We start from the raw sequence: 22,719 nt of genomic DNA, 5'->3' as shown, positions 1-22,719 counted from the left end.
AGCATCAGCTATGTTAGTTTTTATAATTGATATGTAAACCTTGGTGTGTCAGAAATTTATTTTGAAAGGGAGAGAGAGTGAGCATGAGCGGGGGAGGGGCAGAGAGAGAGAGAATCCCAAGCAGGCTGTCAGTGCAGAACCAGATGCGGGGCTCAAACCCACAAATTGCGAGATCATGACCTGAGCCGAAACCCAGAGTCGGATGCTTAACTGACTGAGCCACCCAGGCATCCCCAGAGAGAATTTAATATACTTGTTGCCTTATAACATTTTCATGTTCTTTTAAAGTTGTCATATGTATATGCGTAATTTGCTTTCTGTGTGTAGAAAAGAGTAAAATCAGCACTGTTGCATTCTACATAATCACTTTAAGAGTATGTAAGCTTGTAAACAAAGTGCGAAGAACAAAAAAGTATGAGAATAAATATTTCATTGGGAATTATCATGTAGGCGCTTGTTAGTAATTGCCACTTATTTTGCATTTATTTTAATATTATGTGTGTATAAAACTAAAATAGGCAACTTAAAAATGTAAAGCTAAAATTGCAAAATTATATTACTTTTCCTTTTCACTTCTGTAATTTTAAATGTTTACTTTTGAGAGAGAGAGCATGAGCAGGGAGGTGCAGAGAGAGAGAGGGACAGAGGATCTGCAGCGGGCTCTGCATTGACAGCAGAGAGCCTGATGTGGGGCTCAAATTCATGAACTCTGAGTTCATGACCTGAGTGAAGTTGGATGCAAAACCAACTGAGCTACCCAGGTGCCCCTGTAATGTTAAAAAAAAAAATTTTTTTTTTAAGTTTCTTTATTTCTGAGAGAGAGAGAGAGAGTGCGAGCATGAGCGGGAGAGGAGCAGAGTGAGGGAGACACAGAATCCAAAGCAGGCTCCAGGCTCTGAGCTGTCAGCACAGAGCCTGACACAGGGCTCGAATTAGCAAACTGCGAGATCATGACCTGAGCCAAAGTTGGACGCTTAACCGACAGAGCCACCCAGGCGCCCCTTTTAAAAAAAAAGAAAAAAAAAAAATTTTAAAGTTTCTTTATTTCTGAGAGAGCGAAAAAAATATTTATTTATTTTGAGAGAGAGAGGGAGGGAGGGAGGAGAGAGAGAGAGAGAGAGAGAGAGAGAGAGAGAGAGAGAGAGAGAGAATTCCAACCAGGCTCTGTGCTGACAGTGCAGGCTCAATTCCACGAACTATGAGATCATGACCTGAGCCAAAATCATGAGTCAGATGCTTAATTGACTGATCCACCCAGGTGCCCCTTCCTGTAATATTTTTAATGAAAAACATCTAACTTTTAAAAACCTTGTTCAGGAACTTAAGGGGCGCCTGGGTGGCACAGTCGGTTAAGCGTCCGACTTCAGCCAGGTCAAGATCTCACGGTCCGTGAGTTCGAGCCCCGCGTCGGGCTCTGGGCTGATGGCTCGGAGCCTGGAGCCTGTTTCCGATTCTGTGTCTCCCTCTCTCTCTGCCCCTCCCCCGTTCATGCTCTGTCTCTCTCTGTCCCAAAAATAAATAAACGTTGAAAAAAAATTAAAAAAAAAAATAAAAACCTTGTTCAGGAACTTAAAATATGCTATCTTTATAAATTGAAGTGTTTGAAAACTTACATGAATTGTCCTTGGCCAGACATTCTGTAATCTTTTATTATAGTCATCTAAAATGATGACTATATGGATATGAAATAATAAATACTTAATGTTATTTCATAAATATAACATTTATGAATTGATAAAATTTTACATTATGTACTTGCTAATTCATTGCTTGTATTTAGGTAGGTCTTTATAAAGGTATGGCAAAAAAATGTCAGTGGTTTTATGGTGTGTAAGCTTTTTCATTTTTATCTATAATCTGATAAATACTGTATTTAAGCCATTTAGGTGGTGGTATTAATAGCAACTGTATGAGAAAAAACAGTTTAGCAATGGAAAATAAAGGTATATCTGCTATAATATATGTATACCTGAAAATCCTTGTAGTCTATAAAACTGTCCTAAAAATAATAGGCCATGGAGAAAAATAGGGTCGGGAAGTCTTCTTAAAACCTATGTATGGGGGCGCCTGGGTGGCGCAGTCGGTTAAGCGTCCGACTTCAGCCAGGTCACGAACTCGCGGTCCGTGAGTTCGAGCCCCGCGTCGGGCTCTGGGCTGATGCCTCAGAGCCTGGAGCCTGTTTCCGATTCTGTGTCTCCCTCTCTCTCTGACCCTCCCCCATTCATGCTCTGTCTCTCTCTGTCCCAAAAGTAAAAATAAAAACGTTGAAAAAAAAAAAAATTAAAAAAAAAAAAACTATGTATGTATCTTTTAAAACAAAGTACAAACAAGAACACAAAATTTGTACCTTGAGAGATGATATATGTAATCTAGTGAGGCTGCTCCATCATGCCTAGAAGTTACTTAAAGGCATTAAAACACACACACACACACAGAACCAGTATATCAGTACTGGCTGGGAGTAGAGGCGGAGAAGAAGAGCTCCTAATCCGTTATGGTGCCATGATGGGGAGCGTGGAGCAAAGTGAAGCTGTCTTAAGCCAAGAACTGTGCATTTACACTGGGCATGTACTTCTCTAGAGAGAGAGTCAGTGAGCACCAAAACTCAGGCATTCGTTTTCTGTAAAATACAGATAAAGGGAGCTCCTGCTTGTGCAACAGCTGAGCTTAGGGCTTGCTCCTTTCCTGCTGAAGGTTATAATTTTATATTTGCTATTTTTGATCCCCTTGCCCAAGAAAAATTGTTTATAAATGAATACAAATTTTATTTGTGTTGATACCACTTTCCTATTTACCATTCACATATTTAGCTAATTGATAAGGTCAAAATAAATGTTGTAGTAGGACAGACTATATTGCTTGCCTTTTTAGCTGAAAATTGTAGAAGGTATTTAGTTATGCTATCTTTAAAATTAAGTATCATAGCAAAACCAGTAATAGGAATTCTTAATACTGTTTTTTTGTAGTTCAGTTATATAACTACCTTAACTAACTGAAGGGTAAGTAGATCACTGTGGTTCTTGATGAAAATTTTTGTAAAAAGTATTGATCTGTTACTGATGACTATAAGAAATGATTTAATGGTTTGATAATAATAGCTGGGGGTGATCATTCTGAATGTTCTCACCAGATCTGTAAAAATTATGTCGGTTTTGTTTGAATGTATATTGATTTAATACTTGCAGAATTAGAAAATAACTTAGAATTTGGGGGCATATTTTTCTCACAGGATTTTTTCTTAGTACCCTTTAATATATGTAATATATATTGTTTGTATGTAGTAAATGGGTATTTTGTACAATATAGTATACGGTATGTTCAATGCATATTTGCTTTTTTGTATAATATAGAAGCATATGTGTATTCGTTACATTAGTTAAAATATAAAGTAGTGGGGCGCCTGGGTGGCGCAGTCGGTTAAGCGTCCAACTTCAGCCAGGTCACGATCTCGCGGTCCGTGAGTTCGAGCCCCGCGTCGGGCTCTGGGCTGATGGCTCAGAGCCTGGAGCCTGTTTCCGATTCTGTGTCTCCCTCTCTCTCTGCCCCTCGCCCGTTCATGCTCTGTCTCTCTCTGTCCCAAAAATAAATAAACGTTGAAAAAAAAAAATAAAAAAAAAAATAAAGTAGTTAAGAAACCATGTTTCAGAGCTGTAGTGTACTTTGTCACATGGGTATAATGCTTTTTCTTTAAGTTTATTTATATTTAGAGAGAGAGAGGGAGGGAGAGAGAGAGAGAGACAGAGAGAGACAGAGAAAGAGAGAGAACAGGGGAGGGGCAGAGAAAGAAGAGGGAGAATCCCAAGCAGGCTCTGCACTGTCAGTGCAAAGCCCTACGTGGGGCTCAAACTCATAAACCGAGATCATGACCTGAGCTAAAATCAAGAGTCAGACACTTAACCTAATTGACTGAGCCACCCAGGTGCCCCTGGATATAATGTATTTTCATTCAGTTTTTTCAGTAAATTTTGGAGCAAACACTGCTGGGTACTGAGGATGGAAAGACATTCTGTAACAGATACATTTTATATTGTCATGAAACCTATAGTCTGTCACGTTTAAGGTTTTAGTTATTCTCTGGTTTTTAGGTAATTATTTGTATTTTTTTCTATTTTAAAAGTTGCAGATAAATACATATGTTCATCCTAAAAGTGTTGGCATTAACAGTTTTCCTTCCCAATTTATGAAGGTTTCATTTATTTCTAGTTTTTATTAAAACTTGGTCTATAAAAGGACATGGGATATTTTACTAAGAAAGCCAAAACCCATATTTGGATCATCATTTCTAAATTCATTAGGACTATTGTATATTTTTTGCATTATTAACTGAAAGCATACACATTGACAATAGATTGGCTTTTAAAAATGAAATACAAAGATCTAGAAAACTGACAGTAATTTAAGTCTAAGAAATAAGGTCTTTGTGCCTTTTATATGGTATAGGATATACATTAGAGTGTGTAAATAGCTGAAAATATATATAGTTCAAGTTGTTGAGAGCTCTCTTTGCCTGTTCTGATGCCAGTAATTAGAAAGAGATGTGTTTTATTTTGTCTTGCTCTATATGGTCTTATCATTGGTCTGTTTCCTCATTGAGGAATAGGGAAGAACAGAGAGGAAGTGGTAGCAGAATCTTAAGCTAGGTGTGCTTGGTAGTTGTATATATACACCATAATTCAAAATGCTTCTGAGGTCTTCTTGAAAATCTCATTTAAATTCTGAATGACAGACTTTGGTATTTGACTGTAGAATTGAAAAACGAAAAGCATATATTTTTCAAGCCTGCATTAATCCATGAAATTTCTATATCATACATAAAAAGCCCCAGCAAACTTCAGTCCAATTTTTAGCTTTCCAAATGCTAAACTATAAGAATATTCCTCTTTTTGAAATAGTATAAATATCTTTTTCTTTAGGAAATGGCAGCAGTGTCAGCTTTCCTTCAGCCAGGAGCGCCTAGGCCATACCCTGCGCATTATATGGATACAGCAATCCAGACATACAGGGATATCTGCAAGTAGGTGACTAGAATGTTTATGTTCTGTCCATTTAGAGGTAAATTTAACACTTACATTATTATTAGATGTAAATGGTTGTTTGTTTTTCAGGCTTTAAACTTAAACAAGCTCCCAAATCAAGTCCGTATACTCAGATAAGATGAGGTGATTTTTTTAAAAGTCAGTGTTTTCTTACATCCCTTATTTTCCTCTTTTGTTTGGATTTGTAGTTAAGAATTTGTTACATGTAAAATTGGGGTTATATGTTACATTGGATGATTTTATTGTGAGGATAGCTCTAACCTAAACTATTGTTAAGCCAGGGGTTAGCCATTTTGAATTTTTCTTGTTAAATAGGCAGAACACAGAGAATTAAATAGTAGTCCAGGGAAGAAAACGAGAAGTGTTTTCTTCACACATAATGAGTTCTCTTGGAACTCTATAGTAGTTAGAACTCACCACCTGTAAGGAGACTATGAACCGGTGCAGAAAGTGGTCAGAGGAGGTTTCGTAGTATTTTTAAGGAATGAATCTAGAAGAAAGGTAGTGGGGATTTGACAGCCATGAATATATTTCAGGAATTGTGATTGGCAGGAATAATGTTTTGGTTGAACATCACTGGTAAAAGGAAATGGAGCCTTGGCTAGGTTAGAAGGTGTACATGAAAAGGTGTTTTGAGAGACATTGGTGTGGGGAGCCTTCACTCTCACTTATTATTGTTATTCTTAAGCTGTAGTTAAGATTTATGTATTAGCAATGGAGAGTTCCTGAATATTCACATAGAACCTTGACATAATAAAAGTGATTTTTCAGGAAGGTTGATCTGACTGTTCTATGTAGAATGAATGGGTTGGAAGACAGATAAAGAGGCAGTCTTGTCTCTTATAATGTTGTTTAAGGATTAGTAATAGCAGTGTGTTTTTTAGTGTTTTAACAGCACTAATAAGCATTAACTTTTTTGTGTGTGCCCAGCATTTGCCACTATGCCAAAGTAATTTACATGCTCATTGAATCTTTACAACAAATCTGTGAAATGGTGGGTACTATCATTATCCTCACTTATAGATGAGAAGAATGAAACTTAGAGTTTAACTTGCTCTAGGGCCGCAGCTAATAAGTGGTGGAGCCAATTTTGGATCCCACCTCTTACCTTTTACAGTCTGTTCGAAACTATATTTAAAAAAAAAAAAAATATATATATATATATATATATATATATATATATATACACATATATATATATATATATATATATATACACACACACATATATATATGTATATATTTGGAGAGTCTGGCAGGAGATATGCCCTGTGTGAAGGAGGACACATTGAAGGATTCTGAAAAGGTGAGGTTCAGAAGGTAGAAGAACTAGGAGAGTGAGGTGTCATAGAAACTAGAGTAGTAAAAAACTTTCAAGAAGTTTGAATATTCGTTCTCTGAGAAGATTTTTCTTGTTTTCACAAGGTACATAGCTTTCGGTGAGAGGCACATGGAATGATGCAAAAGAGAAGGCATAATACCTAGTGACTCAGATAGCCAGATATGTCTGGCAATCCAATTTTGTCCTCCTGTCTGCAATAGACTATCATCTTTTTCTAAGTCTACACTTATTGTTTTGCAAAAAATTTACTTTATAATCTTCATTCTAAGTTATCATAATTGATAAGATTTATCATCAATTTAATATATATTTTGGGATAAATGAGAAACACTACATTCATTATACATGTGCATTTTAAGAAGCTCCCTGATCTCAGAAATATTAAAATGTAAATAAATTTTCTTAAAGTACAGGAAATGCAATATTACTTTTACAATGCCTTCCTCTTAGAATACCATGCTTCACCTTTTAACTGATGAGATCCTGTTTATCCTTAAAAGATTTTCTTAAATATTCTTTTATGATGCCATCCATTCCCTTTCTCTCCCCAAATCATAGTAAATATCAAGTATTCCCCGTTGGTTATCTATGTTTTTTTGTTTGTTGGTTTTTTAGAGAGAGGGCACACATGCAGTGGGGGAGGGGGAGAGGAAGAGGGAGAGAGAATGTCAAGCAGGCTCCACATTCAGTGTGGAGTCTGATGCGGGGCCCAATCTCATGACTGTGAGATCATGATGTGAGCTGAAATCAAGAGCTAGATGCTTAACTGACTAAGCCACCCAGGTGTCCATTACCTGTTTTATACCAGTTTCCTTTTTTAGTTAGGGATTGTGTCATGGAAATACTTGAGTTTGTAGCACTTCCAATGCCTGAACCAAATGATTTTTTAAAAAATTATTTATTTAAAAAATGTAGATATTTTTGTTAAAAATTCAAAATTTTGGCCATTCTGATAGGTGTGAGGAGATATCTCATTGCGATTTTGATTTGCATTTCCCTGGTGATGAGTGATGTTGAGCATCTTTTCATGTGTCTTTTGGCCATCTGGATGTCTTCTTTGGAGAAATGTTCATGTCTTCTGCTCATTTTTTAATTGGATTGATGCTTAATTGTATTTGGTGTTGAGTTATATATGTTCTTTATATATTTTAGGTACTAATCCTTTATCAGGTCATTTGCAAATATCTTCTTCCATTTAGTAGATTGTTTTTTAGTGTGGTTGGTTTCCTTTGCTGTGCAGAAGCTTTTTATTTTGATGTAGTCTCAATATTTTATTTTTGCTTTTGTTTCTCTTGCCTTGGGAGACATCTACAAAGATGTTCCTGTGGCCAGTGTCAGAGAAGTTACTGCCTATGCTCTCTTCCTGGATTTTTATAGTTTCAGGACTTACATTTAGGTCCTTAATCCATTTTGAGTTTATTTTTGTGTGTGGTATAAGAAAGTGGTCCAGTTTCATTCTTTTGCATGTAGTTGTTCAATTTTCCCAATACCATTTGTTGAAGAGACTTTTTCCCATTGCATATTCGTGTCTCGTTTATCAAAGATTAGTTGACCATGTAATTATGAGTTTATTTCTGGGGTTTCTGTTGTGTTCCAGTGATCCATGTGTCTGTTTTTGTGCCAGTGCCATACTGTTTTGATTACTACAGCTTTTTTTTTTTTTAAGTCTTATTTATTTATTTATTTATTTAGAGAGGGAGTGAGTGTGAGTTGGGGAGGGACAGAGAGAGGGAGAGAGTGAATCCCAAACAGGCTCTGCACTGACAGTGCGTAGTGCAACATGGGGCTTGAACACATGAACCGTGAGATCATGACCTGAGCCGAGATCAAGAGTCAGACACTTAACCGACTGAGTCACCCAGGCTGCAGCCACCCTGATTACTGCAGCTTTATAATAAAACTTGAACTCTGGAATTGTGATACCTCCAATTTTGTTCCTCTTTATTCAAGCTTGCTTTGGCTATTCAGGTTCTGTTGTTCCATATAAATTTTAGGATTATTTGTTCTAGTTCTATGAAAAATGCTGTGGTATTTTGAAAGGGATTGCATTAAATTTGTAGATTGATTTGGATAGTATAGACATTTTAACAGTATTTGTTCTTTCAATCCATGAGGATGGATTGTCTTTTCGTTTGTTTGTGTTGTCTTCACTTTCTTTCATCAGTGTTTTACAGTTTTTAGAATACAGGTCTTTTATCTCTCTGGGTAAGTTTATTCCTAGGTATTTTATTATTTTTGCGACAGTTGTAAATGAATTTTTTTTCTTATTTGTCTTTCTGCTATTTCATTATTGGTGTATAGAAATGCAGTGGATTTATATCCTGCAACTGTACTGAATTCATTCATCAGTTCTAGTAGTTTTTTGGTGGAGTCTTTCAGGTTTTCTATGTATAGTATCATGTCATCTGCAAATAGTGAAAGTTTTACTTCTTCCTTGCCTATTTGGATGCCCTTTATTCCTTTTTGTTGTACGAGTGCTGAGGTTAGGACTTCCACTGCTGTGTTGAATAAAGGTGGTGAGAGTGGACATCCTTGTCTTGTTCCTGACCTTAGGAAAAAAACTCATACACTGAGTGTGATGTTTGCTGTTGGTTTTCATATAAGGACTTTATTATGTTGAGGTATGTTCCTCTAAACTTACTTTGTTTGAGGGTTTTTATCGTGACTGGATGTTGTACTTTGTCAGATGCTTTTTCTGCATCTATTGAAATGATCACATGGTTTTTATACCTTTTGTTGATGTGATGTATCACATTGATTGATTTGCAAATATGAACATAAATGATTTAAGAAAAAAATTTTTTTGTAACGTTTATTTATTATTGAGAGACAGAGAGACACAGAGCATGAGCAGGGGAGGGGCCGAGAGATGGAGAGACACAGAGTCTGAAGCAGGCTCAAGACTCTGAGCTGTCAGCACAGAGCCTGACGCGGGGCTCGAACTCACAAACTGCGAGATCATGACCTGAGCTGAAGTCAGACGCTCAACCGACTGAGCCACTCAGGTGCCCCCAAAATGATTTTTTTAAATGTTGCTTGAATAAACAAATTAATCAAATCTAGGACTTGGTAGCGTTTAACCTAATAACTGACCACATGGAGAAAATAGGTGAGGAATCAAACAAAAATAAGCAAAACAATAGTGTAAGATGTAAGAGTGTTTATAAAGTTTACTTAAAACTCTTTAAGAAATGAGCATATTTAAGGGGTGCCTGGGTGGCTCAGTAGGTTAAGCATTGGACTTCGGCTCAGGTCATGATGTCATGGTCTGTGAGTTCTGGCCCCACATGGGGCTGTGTGCTGATGGTGTGTAGCCTGCTTGGAATTCTCTGTCTTCCTCTCTCTCTCTGCACCCCCATACTCTCTTTCTCTCTCTCTCAAAATAAATATACTTAAAAAAAAAGAAGAGAGCATATTATATATGAGTAGATGTTACTAATTAGGAGTTAGTCTTTTGTGTTCATTAAAATAACCTTAGATGTTTATAAATACTAACCTAAGAAAACATGATTTGTAGTAAGCTTATGGCAGATAACTTTTGAATGTAGAAAATTGTATTTTTAAAATATCACTGTTCAGAATGACCTTCAAGTTAGTAATCTGTGCAATTTTAAGGCCAATTTTGATATAAGGATTAGAAAATTAAAATAAAAAACTTTGCTATTTCCCAGCAAAAGCATTCCATCTTATAATTTCACAGTAAGAATATTTTAATTTATTATTATTATTATTTTTTAGAGACAGAGAAGGAGGGGCAGAGTGTGAGGGATAGAGAGAATCTTAAAAGCAGGCTCCACGCCTGCCGCAGAGGCCAACACAGGGCTCAATTTCATGACTGTGAGATTATAACCTGAGCCGAAATCAAGGGTCAGATGCCTAACCAACGGAGCCACTCATATGCCTCTATTTTATTAGAGTTAATAATGGTATTTTATTATTTTTAATTATTGATGATAGTAGTCCATGAAGAAAAATCAGCTGATTGTCTGTTTTTACAAAGATTTTGCTCAAGAATCAATTAGGCATCACTGCCCCTCATGTTATCTCCAATTGAAATATCTCAATGGTACTACTAGATGGAAAACACTTAAGTATTCCCAGAAGTAGCTGTATATTAAAACACACATAACCACAGTTTGCAATGAGGAAAGAGAAAGAAATATGGTGAAATGTATGTATTCTTTTGTGTTCATAGCAAGTTTTATTTGTTAACCAGCAGCTGGTTCAAATATACCATTTAGGTTCTAGTGTTTTGTGTATAGAAAATGTGACTTTGCACCGTATTCTTACCGTGAAATTATATGATGATCAAAAGTTTTGAATACTTATGAGAATTCTTTGAAGTTTTCTTTTTAACCTTTTTGGTAAGTGGAAAACAAGAACATGGATTTCTTTTTATTCACAAACTAGAATTGGAACTTTTATTTAACACATGGTTACTATGATGTATTAAGATATTATTGTAGTGCTAATTATATTTTTCTTTTCTTTTTTTCTTTAGGAATATGGTATTGGCTGAAAGATGTGTATTGCTTAGTGCTGAAATCTTAAAAAGCCAAAGCAAATATTCAGAGGCCGCAGCTCTCCTAATACGGTTGACCAGTGAGGTACTGAAAATATTTACTTTAATAACACTTTATAAATTTTAAAAAGTGTGTCTTTTTTCTTGAAAGGGTGTGCAAAACATAAGTAGAGGGGAATTTCCTTTTGGGAATTTACACTATGCTACTTTAGCTATTTGTTGAATTAATTTTAAATGTGATATTTCATAAATATTTTGAGAATTTATTTTATTTCTAAGTTTTAAGTCTATGCTATTATTAACCACAAACATATATTGTACATCTTCTGTGAATTAGATTCTGACTTATGTGTTACTATTTATTTATTTAGATTATTTTTCCTTAAAAATTTTTTACTTTGAGTATAGTTGACATACAATGTTACATTAATTTCAGATATACAACACAGGATTCAACTTCTCTATACATTATACTGTGCTCACCACAAGTGTAGTTACCATCTGTCACATACAGCACTATTACAGTATCATTGGCTATTCCCTATGATATGACTTATTCCATAACTAGAAGCCTGTATTGCCCATTCCTTTTCATCCATTTTTGCCCATTTCCCCAACCCTTTCCCTCTGGCAACCATCAATTTGTTCTCTGTATTTATAGCTCTGATTCTGCTTTTTATTTATTCATTTGTTTTAAGTTTCTACATATGAATGAAGTTATATGGTATTTGATTTTCTCAGTCTGACTTGTTTCACTTCACATAATATCCTCTAGGTCCATCTATATGTTGTTGCAGATGGCAAGAGTTCATTCTTTTTTATGGCTGTGTAATATTCCCTTTTGTATATAAGTATCCATTTGTCTACTAGTGGACGCTTCGGTTGCTTCCGTACCTTAGCTGTTGTAAAGCTGCAATAAACAAGGGGTGCATATATCCTTTCAAATTAGTGTTTTTGTATTCTTTGGGAAAATAAATACCCAGTAGTGTGATTAGTGGATCATAGGGTAGTTCCATTTTTAACTTTCTGAGGAACTCCATATTATTTTCCGCAGTGGCTGTACCAGTTTGCATTCTCAGCAGTGCACAAGGTTTCCCTTTTTTCCACACCCTCACCAACACTTGTTGTTTCTTGTGTTATTGAGTTTAGCCATTCTGACAGGTGATGTCTCATTGTAATTGTGATTTGCATTTCCTTAATGATGAGTGATGTTGAGTATCATTTCAAGTGTCTGTTGACCATCTGTATGTCTTCTTTGGATAAATGTCTGTTCAGGTCCTCTACACCACTTTCAATGGGATTGTTTATTTTTTGATGTTGAGTTAGTTTAAGTTCTTTATATATTTTGGCTATTATCCTCTTATTGGGTATATTATTTGCAGATATCTTCTCCCATTCAGTAGCTTGCCTTTTTGTTGACAGTTTTTTCACTGTGCAAAACTTTTTATTTTGATAACAGTCCCAATAGTTTATTTTTGCTTTTGTTTCCCTTGCCCTATACAAAAAAAGAGACGTATCTAGAAAAACATTGTCATGGTCGATGACAGAGAAATTACTGCATTCTCTTCTAGGATTTTTATGGTTTCAGATCTCACATTTAGGTCTTTAATCTATTTTGAGTTTATTTTTGAGTGGTGTAAAGAAAGTGGTTCAGTTTCATTCTTTTTGCATGTAGCTGTCCAGTTTTCCCAGCAGCATTTATTTAAGAGACTTTTCCCCATTGTATTTTATTGCCTCCTTTATCATAGATTAAATAGATAGATCATTGATCATATAAGGATGGCTTTTATTTTGGAGATGTCTATTCTATTCCATTGGTCTGTATATCTCATTTTTGTGCCAGTACCGTGCTGTTTTGATTTTTAAAGCTTTGTAGTGTATCTTGAAATCTGGGATTGTGAGACCTCCAGCTTTGTTCTTTTTTCTCAAGATTGCTTTAGCTATTCAGGGTCTTCTGTGGTTCCACAAATTTTAGTATTGTTTGTTCTATTTCTCTGAAAAATGCTATTGGTGTTTTGATGGTAATTGCATTGAATCTGTAGATTGCTTTGGGAAGTATGGTAATTTTAACAACAGTAATTCTTCCAGTATATTAGCATGGATTAACTTTCCATTCGTTTGTGTCATCTTCAGTTTCTTTCATCAGTATTTTACAGTTTTCAGAGTACAGGTCTTTCACCTCTTTGGTTAAGTTTATTCCTAGGTATTTTATGTATAACAATATTTAAAGCAACATACATGTGCATCATTCTCATATACAGTTGATACTTAAAATGAGTAATCACTGAGGACTTTTTAATCTTGTTTTCACTAGTATGAACTTTTAAAAACAATAATCTTAAGCATTGAAAATAATCTATATTATGAATATTTCAAAAGACAGAAAAAGTAATCCATTTATAGTTGCTGGTGAAGGTTTACAACAGATATTATTAAGTTGCATTGACTCCTGGCTTGTAAAGTACAATGGTAGTGATTTTGTGAGTATGGTTAAAGATAGGCCTTTTTTTTTAGATGAATGCTTAAGAGCAAAAGAACAAAATCAAGCGCCTCCTTTGTTTGCCTTTTAAATGTTAATATACCCTATGGTTTTAATCCTTGGACTGCTGTACTTTTTACTCTACACATTTTTGGGTGTTGTCAGTTCTTAGTGATGATTTTTACTCTTAAATCTGTCTTCAACACTGATCTCTTTGAGGTTTATAGATTTGTAATGCCAGCTGCCTTTTAGACTTACCTACTTGGATGTTTCTAAAGCACCTTAAGTTAACATATCTAAACACAGAAACTTTCTTACCTTGTTGATCATGATTTAAAATTATGGTATAACCATCTAGCTCCTTGTTTGCTCAGCACAAAACTGAGAGGTGCCTGTATTCTCCTATCACTAATCCAGTTGGGTGTTTTTTGTTTTTGTTGTTTTCTTTCCGTATCTCCAAATAATTTACTCCCTCCACTTTAAGTCCTTCCTACTGCTGTCTTGGTTCATGTCCTTAATGTCCTTCTGGACTGTGGCCCTTTTCCTCTTTGTTCACCTTGTCTACAAGTCCTTATATCAGTCTTGTCCTAAAGATAGTTATCTGCAGTGCCCCAGGTTATCCTGTGTCTCTATCCTCCCCTCTCATATAATGCTGGAAGACCTGACTTGTCATGTAATACTGGAAATCATATTTAAGTTCCTGAGGGTAGGGAACTGTGTTGTCTTCTACATTTTTGTCTTTCTTGCCTAGCACTGGCCTTGGCACATGGTATATAATTTACCTGTATTTGTTGAGCTGAACCATTAATTATTCTAAAAAGGTTAACTAATTAGGTTAAGGGATGATATTAACAATGTTGAGTAATTGATATTGCATTGACAACTGATCAATATGAATAGTTGCTAGACATAAATTATTTTGTAGAGCTGAACATGTAGACACTTGAGGGCGATGATGTTCCGTATTGTAATAAATAATCTTAACGTGGGTTTGAATATATTGCTGTTTTTCAGTCTAGGAATTATCAGTGAATATAAAGGGAATTTATGCTTTAGGAGCTTGAATAAAAATTATCTAGCGAAAATTCTTCTGGCTTTATTTTTTGGACTGCAAATTTATGGGCAAGTGGATCTTACTATTGTTAGGCCCTGGGATTCTCAGGATGACAGAGCAAACCCAGCTAGTGATACAGTATGCCACATTTACCACCACACAGGACAGCGTGTCTGAATTTGGTGCTTAAGATATGATGCTTTTCTTCTACTTATGTCTTTGTTTCTGTGCTCAACATTTATTCTGGTCTTAATAGCCCCTTTGTCTGTTACTGCATTTAAACACAGTAAATCAGTTTTTTTTTTTTTTTTTTTTTTTACTATCTGGGATAGTAATAGTTTTTACAAGGTTCTTCACCTTGGCAGGAACTGTTCCTGTGGTAAACTCATCAGCTCATAGCATCTTTCCTGCTAACTTCATAGTTACCCAAAGAAAAAATCTGAAAGCCATCCTTGAGATTTAATTCCTTTAAGTTTGTGCCACCAGTACCTGTATCAGTTCTGTAGTATCAGATATTTTTTTCTTAGTTCCTTATGGAGCGTATGTAATAGACTTGTTCATATCATAGATGTGAACTACCACTAAAATAAAATTTTATTCAATTCATTCAAAGCCTCTGCTTTCTAGATAAAACTGTCACTTTGTGAAATCCTTTCATTTTTCTTCCATCGACACTGATGGCAGTTGTGATTCTTTGCGGGGCTATTTTTTTGGTTTCAGGGGAATGTTTTTTCTCCTTTAGGTGTCACTGTAAGCGATAGGGACTACTAAAGAACAAAGTTGCAGTGAGCCATGAGTGTAGGGCATTCAGCACAGCAAATTGATTCTTTTTCAGACAACTGCCATACTGGATTCAAGAGTCAAATTTTGCTTCAACTAAATTAATAATATGCCATGGACTTCCAGGTCTCTTCTAAATTGGTCAGCCTTTGAGTATTAATTTTGACTGTGCTGAGGGTTTACTGTCCTGGTCTCAATTGGGTTATACATTAGAATCATTTACATACCATCAAAGATTCTAAGGCGTGTTCCTTATCTTAATCAAAATGTCCAGGATTGCTGCCCTTCCAAGTTTTTGAGTTTAATGAAGCCTCATAGGCAATTAAAAAACATATATATGTATTTATGCTGTATGTTTGTATGTGCCAGCGTGTGTTCGCTTGCACATACTAGGTATAGACTTAATTTATAGCACTTAAAAAAACCTGTGAAATACTATTGAGAAGCCTAAATAAAATTCTGAAATAGAAGAAGTAATTAGAGGGAATTGCTCTTCCAGATATTAAAATGTTACAAAGCTACAGAAATTGAAACTTTTTACAGTGATAAAAAGAGAGAGTAATGGAATAGGATGAGAATTTAAATACAACATATGATTAGGTATCATTAAAACTAGTGGGGAATGTTAGGTTATTCACCAAATAGTATTGTGACATCTAACTGTTTGAGGTTGGATTCCTGTCTTACTTGTTACATGATAATATAATTATAGCTTGATTAAGTTATAATATGGAAAAACAACCTAACAGAATATGTAGGAAAACATTTTTTTTTAATCTAGGAATGATATCACCCTTTCTTAGTTTGATGCAGTTATTTTGAAGCTATAAAGGCAAAAGATAGTATGCTTGACTACTAAATAAACTTTCATGTAAAAACTGGGAAATACTAATGCAAATGTATGACAAAGACCTCATATTGATTAAGCGTACAAAGGGCTTTTAGAAACCCCATGATCACAAAAACCCATTCACAAAAAAAGTATAAATGGGTGATTCACAGAAAAAATACAAAGATCGTTAAACGTACGAAAAGATTACCAGCCTTACTAGTAAATGTATGTTGAGCAAAGTGGTTTTTTTTTTTTTTTTTTTAATTAAAGAGGTAAAAAAAAATTTAAATGATTTTTGGCTGAGTGGAATAGAAAACATACACTCCTTCTCTGTTGAGATGACTATATGTTGGTATTACTTTTTTTTTTTCTGTTGGCTAGAAATTGAACTATATACATAGCTTTCATTAACTAACCGGTTCTACTTGCGGAAATGTGTCTAATAAAAATGTATAATTACTCAAAAATGATTTTGTAAAGATGTTTATCAAAGTATTTTTTTGTAGTAACAAAATTCTGAAGCAATATTAAATCAGTTGGACACTGTATTAATAAAATTATGGTGTATTTATATAACAGGATACAATGTAGCTTTAAAAGAAATAAGAGATGTAGGTGTCTTGAAAGATGTCCGTGATATTATTGTAAGTCAAAAAATGAGATAAAGAATATTCTGTATAATACCATTTATGTATCAAAAAGTATGTGTATTTTTAGAAAACTATGTATTACATAAAAACAAATATGGAGCGAGAGAAATGACAAACACCAACACCAAGCTGGTAACTGTAGGTACCTCTGGAAAGTCAGATGAGGCATGGGGTAGGAAAGAAAGATGTTCACTTTTTTTTTTTTCTGAACATTTATTCTTTTAGAAAAAAGTATTTTTAAAGAAAACATTTTCCTAAAAAATAAAAAAAGTATACTCCCTAGGTGCCTTAAGTAATTCTGATGTAAACCCTTGGATAAGAACTGCTTGTTAATTGTACATTCCTGATTTTCCCACTTACTAGCTTTGGGATCTTACTTAGAAAAAAACACCTGATCAGATACTTAGTTTTTGTCACAAGGGGATTGAAATAATATCTGCCATTTACTGGATGCTTTCTAGATTTTTTCCTCAGATCTGTTTCCACTCTAATTTTGTGATTGCTGCAGAGATAGTTATAATCACTGATTACACTGATTATGAGCACTATTTGATGTAACTATAATTTGTTGACATTATTGCATTTAAAGTAAATGTTTTCTGTTTTCAACTTTCCCTGGGGAAAATAATGGCAGCAGAACACATGGAAGGGCATGGTAAGTTCAGCTTGAGAACAGCTGAAAACCTAGAGAAAGTTTTGGTGAAAATGTTGTTGATGCTTGATCAGCAACCTTCACTACTTTCTCAGTTATTTGTAAAGTGATGATGGCTCTTTCATTTGAAAGGTTGTCCTTATGGGTGAGGATGTAAATGCGGTATGTGGTTTTTGTAGACACTGTTGTAAGAGTCTGTTGAAGTGGAAACTAATTTGAGTTGACCATTTACTAATAATACTAATAGTAGGTGATAATCTTCTAAGGGAAAAGCCTTCTAAATTTTTTAATGAAAAGCAGTCATTTTGACATTCTTGAATTAAGCAAAAATTGAGAATTGCTTTTAAATCCAGTAAAGTTAATAGAGGATAAAATAGTAGACTGGATTATTTCATAATCTACACACATTCTCTTTTTATCTTTCCTTTTATCTTGGATGGAAATAGGCTATTGGATGTCACAGATCAGTTTCAGAAGAAATTAGATAATTGTGAATCTGTTGTTTTCTGCATTCTCTTTTCTGGTTTATCTTTATTCAGTATACCTGTATTAAATTCTCAGTTTATATACTTTTTTCTTTGCCATTTGAAAAAGGATTACATTTCTTTTGTATATTTTTGAGACAGAGAGCATGAGCAGGGGAGGGGCAGAGGGGGAGGGAGACACAGAATCCAAAGCAGGCTCCAGGCTCTGAGCTGTCAGCACAGAGCCTGACGTGGGGCTTGAACTCACGGAGTGTGAGATCATGACCTGAGCTGAAGTCGGACGCTTAACTGACTGAGCCACCCAGGCACCCTGAAAAGGGATTACATTTCTTCAGAGATTTATTACAGGGTACATATCATAACCACACATTTGGCTTTATGAAAAACAAAAGAAAATATTTCATGGTAGAGAATGTTTTGAAGGATTTTAAGAAAAGTTCATGCTTATTGGAAGAAAGAATCATCAAGATTAGATTGCCCCTTGATCTCTTCCCTCAGATACTCTTAAGTTAATGTGAATATGCTTATATTGTTTTTAGAAAGTAAATATTTTTTTACCAGTTATCTTTTTACTTTTAATTTTGTGAAACTAACCTTATTTTCTCTTAAACATTCAATAGGATTCTGATCTTCGAAGTGCACTTCTTTTGGAACAGGCGGCACATTGCTTTATAAACATGAAGAGCCCCATGGTTAGAAAATACGCATTTCATATGATACTGGCAGGACATCGGTTTAGTAAAGCAGGGCAAGTGAGTGCATTTTATTTAACAAATAAATTATTTTAATTTTTGTTACAGTTATGTATTTTATAAATGTATGTCATTTGTCAATTTTTTATGATTTAAAATTAATCCTAAAAATGGAAGTAAATTTTGTTATATTGGTAAGGGCATGAGATTTGGATTTAGGTAAATGTGGGCTTCAGTCTTGATCTTCTACTCACAACATGACCTGGGTTACTTCTCTGAGCCTCAGGTTTTGTATTTATAAAATTTGAAAATTCTCCCAAAGTTTTGTGAGCTTAAACCAAAGTATATATGTGAAAGTTCCAATATACTGAATGTATTCAACCAGTTTTAATTATCCTTCACAGTGGTTGGACTGTCCCTACTTCAGCTCTAGTCTTCTGTTACCTCTCAAAGTGCCTTTTGATATTTACTAAATATTTAATGAGTAGAAATCATCTCTCTCTCGTACCTGGAAGCAGTTGGGTTGGAGAGATCTTTAATTTAGATCGATTAATTTAGAGCAGTTTCTCCAGCCCCAGTTGCCTCTTTAAGCATTAGTTGGAGGGACTTTGCTGGAGGCAGAGTGGTAGCGGTAGTAAATGGTGGATAGAAATGTGGATTGAAGAATGCTCTCTGTGTTCCTATCTGTCTCTGTCTCTTTCAAAATAAAAAACTTAAAAGTGTTCTGTTCAAAAATTTACAAAATGCATAAAGTATGTGGTTCCCTTTGCTTGGGAGGAAAATTATATACCTCATTGCGAATGGTCCATTGTCTCTTATTAAAAACAAGTCATTCTTTTTCCACATCTTTGTCCACTTTTGTGAATGGTTTCATTTGTGAACATGATGATGTCATTGAAACTGGAAATAGCCATGCATATTTCATCTTCTGAAATTGTAGGGCATGTTGCTTCTAGGAAATGCATAGCAAATTAAAAATGGCTACATTTGTGGTAGGTTGACATACATTTACTATTTGGCTCAGTAATCTAACTGTAGTTATATCATGGAGTTAATGATTCCAGGGTACCTGGTTTTGTATTTTGCGAACATTCTATATAGACCCTGAACCTCTTTCTCAGACAGTATGTAGCAGCTGAAAGCATGACTAGAAATGCTTTTCTGTTGGAAAAGCAAATGCATATCCTATTGAAGTTGGTCAAGAACAGTATCTTCCTTGGAAGGTAGGACGTAGAACACAAACAGTTGTGACTGAGGCCAAATTGTTTCTGAGAAACACCAACTTTTCATGACATTTCCATTAAAATGTGTGTTGTTGGCAAGGATGAGAGGACAGTAGAGGAGATATGTTTGTATAGTAATGCCATTTCTCAGTCCTCCCTGAGAATTTGTGCTGGATTGGTTATCTTGTCCCTAGAAATTTTTCCTTTTTCCTTTTTTTTTATTTTTTAAGAGAGAGAGAGCCTATGCATGAGAGTGCAAGCTGGGGAGAGGTAGAAAGGGAGGGAGGGAGAGAATCTCAAGCAGGCTCCATGCCCATTGCAGAGCCTGACATGGGGCTTGATCTCACAACTGCAAGAACATGAACTGAGCTGAAATCAAGAGTTGTATACTCAACTGACTGAGCCACCCAGGCGCCCCTAGAAATTTTTTATAGGTTTTTTTTTTTTTCCCCATTAGATTTCCATTATGATTATCAACTAGTGAAAGGCATTTAAAAAAAAGGAACTGGCATTACCAAAGATTAAAATTAGTAAATTTTTTTTATGATAATTAGTAAAAAAAAATTTTTAAGGAAGTGCTGGGGAGAGGGTGCCTGGGTGGCTCAATCAGTTGTGTCTGACTCTTGATTTCATCTCAGGTCATGACCTCACAGGTTTGTGAGTTCGAGCCTTGGCTTCAGGCTTCACGCTGACAGTGTGGAACCTGCTTGAGATTCTCTCTCTCCAGTTCTCTCTCTGCCCCTCCTGCTCTCACTCTCAGAATAATAAATAAACTTAAAAAAAAAAATTGCTGGGGAGGGTATATGTATATGTGTCCAAGTATACCCCTAGACAGTCTTTCAATTCTTACTTTAAAAAGCAGACTTTAAATCCTTTTTACCTTTTAAATCTCATTGGATGTTTTTCCAAGAAATCCTAAAAATGTACTTGAACTCAGCATTTTGACATATTCAATTTTTTCTCTGTATCTCTTAGTTTTTAAGACTTGTTTGTATTCCTTTTTACTAAATGCAGTATGGAGATTAGGGGTGTTTTCAAGAAACATCACTTTAAAATTATTTTGAAATAGTCTCAAACTTATAAAAATGTTACAAGTACAGTTAGAAACTTTACCTGAGTGTTTGATAGTTGTCTCCCTGGTATCTCATTACCTCCACATACTTTAGGACATTATTTCCTGTTTCCTAGAAACAAGACTTTTTTCTACTATATAACCATAATACAACCATCAAATCAAGAACTTAGTACTAATACAGTACCACCCATCCTTAGACCCCATGTGGGTTTTGACAGTTGTCCCATAAAAATGGTCCTTTATAGCATAAGGATCCTGTTCAGAAAGATACTTTGACTTTATCACCTTGATACTTTTGAAGATTACAGTCCAGTTATTTTTGTGGAGTATCCCTCAATTTAGGTTTGTTTGGTGTTTCCTCGTGATGAGATTCAAATTGGGTATCTCTGTAGGAATATCACAAAAGAGATACTGAGTTCTTAAATTCTATGGTATTAAGTGGCAGATGATTTTGATTTGTTTTAATTATTTATTTACAAGGAAACATTTCTTTTAAAAAACGAGCAGTCTTGGATATACATACTAAAAGTTTGTAATCCACCCTGGAGAGGAGAGGAGGTATAAGAGTATACTCTGAAGCAGAAGGTTGAGTGGGGAGAAGCCTCTTCCTTGGTACCAAATCCAGGTTTTAAGCTAAAGGTTGTCTGAGTTCAGAGTGTGGCAGTGATAGGTAATTAATGCCAAATAATTGCTCACAGGTGTGGCAGGATGCAGCAGTGGGGAAAAAAAAAAAAAAAAGAATATATCATACTCTTACTCCCAAGTGAAACAGTAGTTAAAAAATGTGTATACACATATAAATACATACATACACACGTATGGGGTATTCATTCAGCCCAATGCAGTGGTATAGAGATGATCATAACAAAATTGGTAAGATAGTTCTTAGTTATAAAATAACAACCGGGGCGCCTGGGTGGCTCAGTCAGTTGAGTGGCCGACTTCAGCTCAGGTGATGATCTCACAGCTTGTGAGTTCAAGCCCCGCTTCGGGCTGTGTGCTGACAGCTGGAGCCTGCTTTGGATTCTGTGTCTCCCTCTCTCTCTGCCCCTAACCCACTCTCATTCTGTCTCTGTCTCTCTCAAAAATAAATAAACATTAAAAAAAAACATTAAAATAACAACCAAGCCTCTGATTCATGACTCCATATACTGCCATTCTGAGAACTCCTAGATGGTTTTTTATAAAGTCATTATTATTTCTGACTTCTTAGACTTCCTGCCCTTGGACAAAGCAATTAACTTGCCTACTTCAGGATCTCTTGGTTTTTAGTAATAATTGCAATGGGGTTTTCATAAATGTTAGTTTCATTTTGCTCATCATTCCAGTCTCTGTTAGAGGAAGTACCTATTAACAGTTATGTGATTATGTGTGTGTGTATTTGTTTTTTCTAGTCCAAGAGAAATTCAGATTGTAATACTTTGTTTATTTTTTTACAGAAAAAGCATGCTTTACGCTGTTATTGTCAAGCCATGCAGGTTTACAAAGGAAAAGGCTGGTCTCTGGCAGAGGATCACATTAACTTCACTATTGGGCGCCAGTCCTATACCCTTAGGCAACTGGACAATGCTGTGTCTGCTTTTAGGCATATTTTAATCAATGAAAGTAAACAATCTGCTGCTCAACAAGGGGCCTTCCTCAGAGAGTATCTTTATGTTTACAAGGTGAATACTTATTTTCAGGACTAGATATTAAAATTATATTTAAGTTATTACTTTCAGCAAAAAGCATATTCAGTGGTGTCTAGTAGGAGTTTAATAAAATGGCTTTCTTAGAATTTATGTACTTATCTGCCATAATAAAGTGTGGCAGGCTATGCTCTTGAGTCATAGATCTGAGTTGCATTGCTCTTCTACAGTTCTTTACAAGAGGATTTTAATATTTCATTAAGCATTTG

The 22,719-nt window shown here is 35.2% G+C and overlaps 1 protein-coding gene across 5 annotated transcripts in view; it reads left to right on the top strand.

The window, feature by feature from the left end:
* Positions 1-22,719, top strand: part of TRAPPC8 (trafficking protein particle complex subunit 8) — an 83,862-nt gene that overhangs the window by 23,587 nt on the left and 37,556 nt on the right. For 2 of the 5 annotated variants that reach the window (XM_086682682.1, XM_086682683.1), the window contains exons 10-14: positions 4,914-5,014; positions 10,880-10,985; positions 17,330-17,350; positions 18,453-18,584; positions 22,262-22,486. In XM_086682682.1, coding sequence (XP_086538808.1) covers positions 4,914-5,014; positions 10,880-10,985; positions 17,330-17,350; positions 18,453-18,584; positions 22,262-22,486 — 585 coding nt within the window. The remainder of the gene's footprint in view (positions 1-4,913; positions 5,015-10,879; positions 10,986-17,329; positions 17,351-18,452; positions 18,585-22,261; positions 22,487-22,719) is intronic. The other 3 variants (XM_086682685.1, XM_086682686.1, XM_086682684.1) reach the window with 2 other exon arrangements.

Source organism: Puma concolor, chromosome D3 (assembly GCF_028749965.1).
Source record: "Puma concolor isolate L17-30 chromosome D3, mPumCon1.1.hap2, whole genome shotgun sequence".
Taxonomy (NCBI): domain Eukaryota; kingdom Metazoa; phylum Chordata; class Mammalia; order Carnivora; family Felidae; genus Puma; species Puma concolor.
Note: the sequence above shows the minus strand (reverse complement) of the source record. Positions and strands in the feature narration are given on the sequence as shown.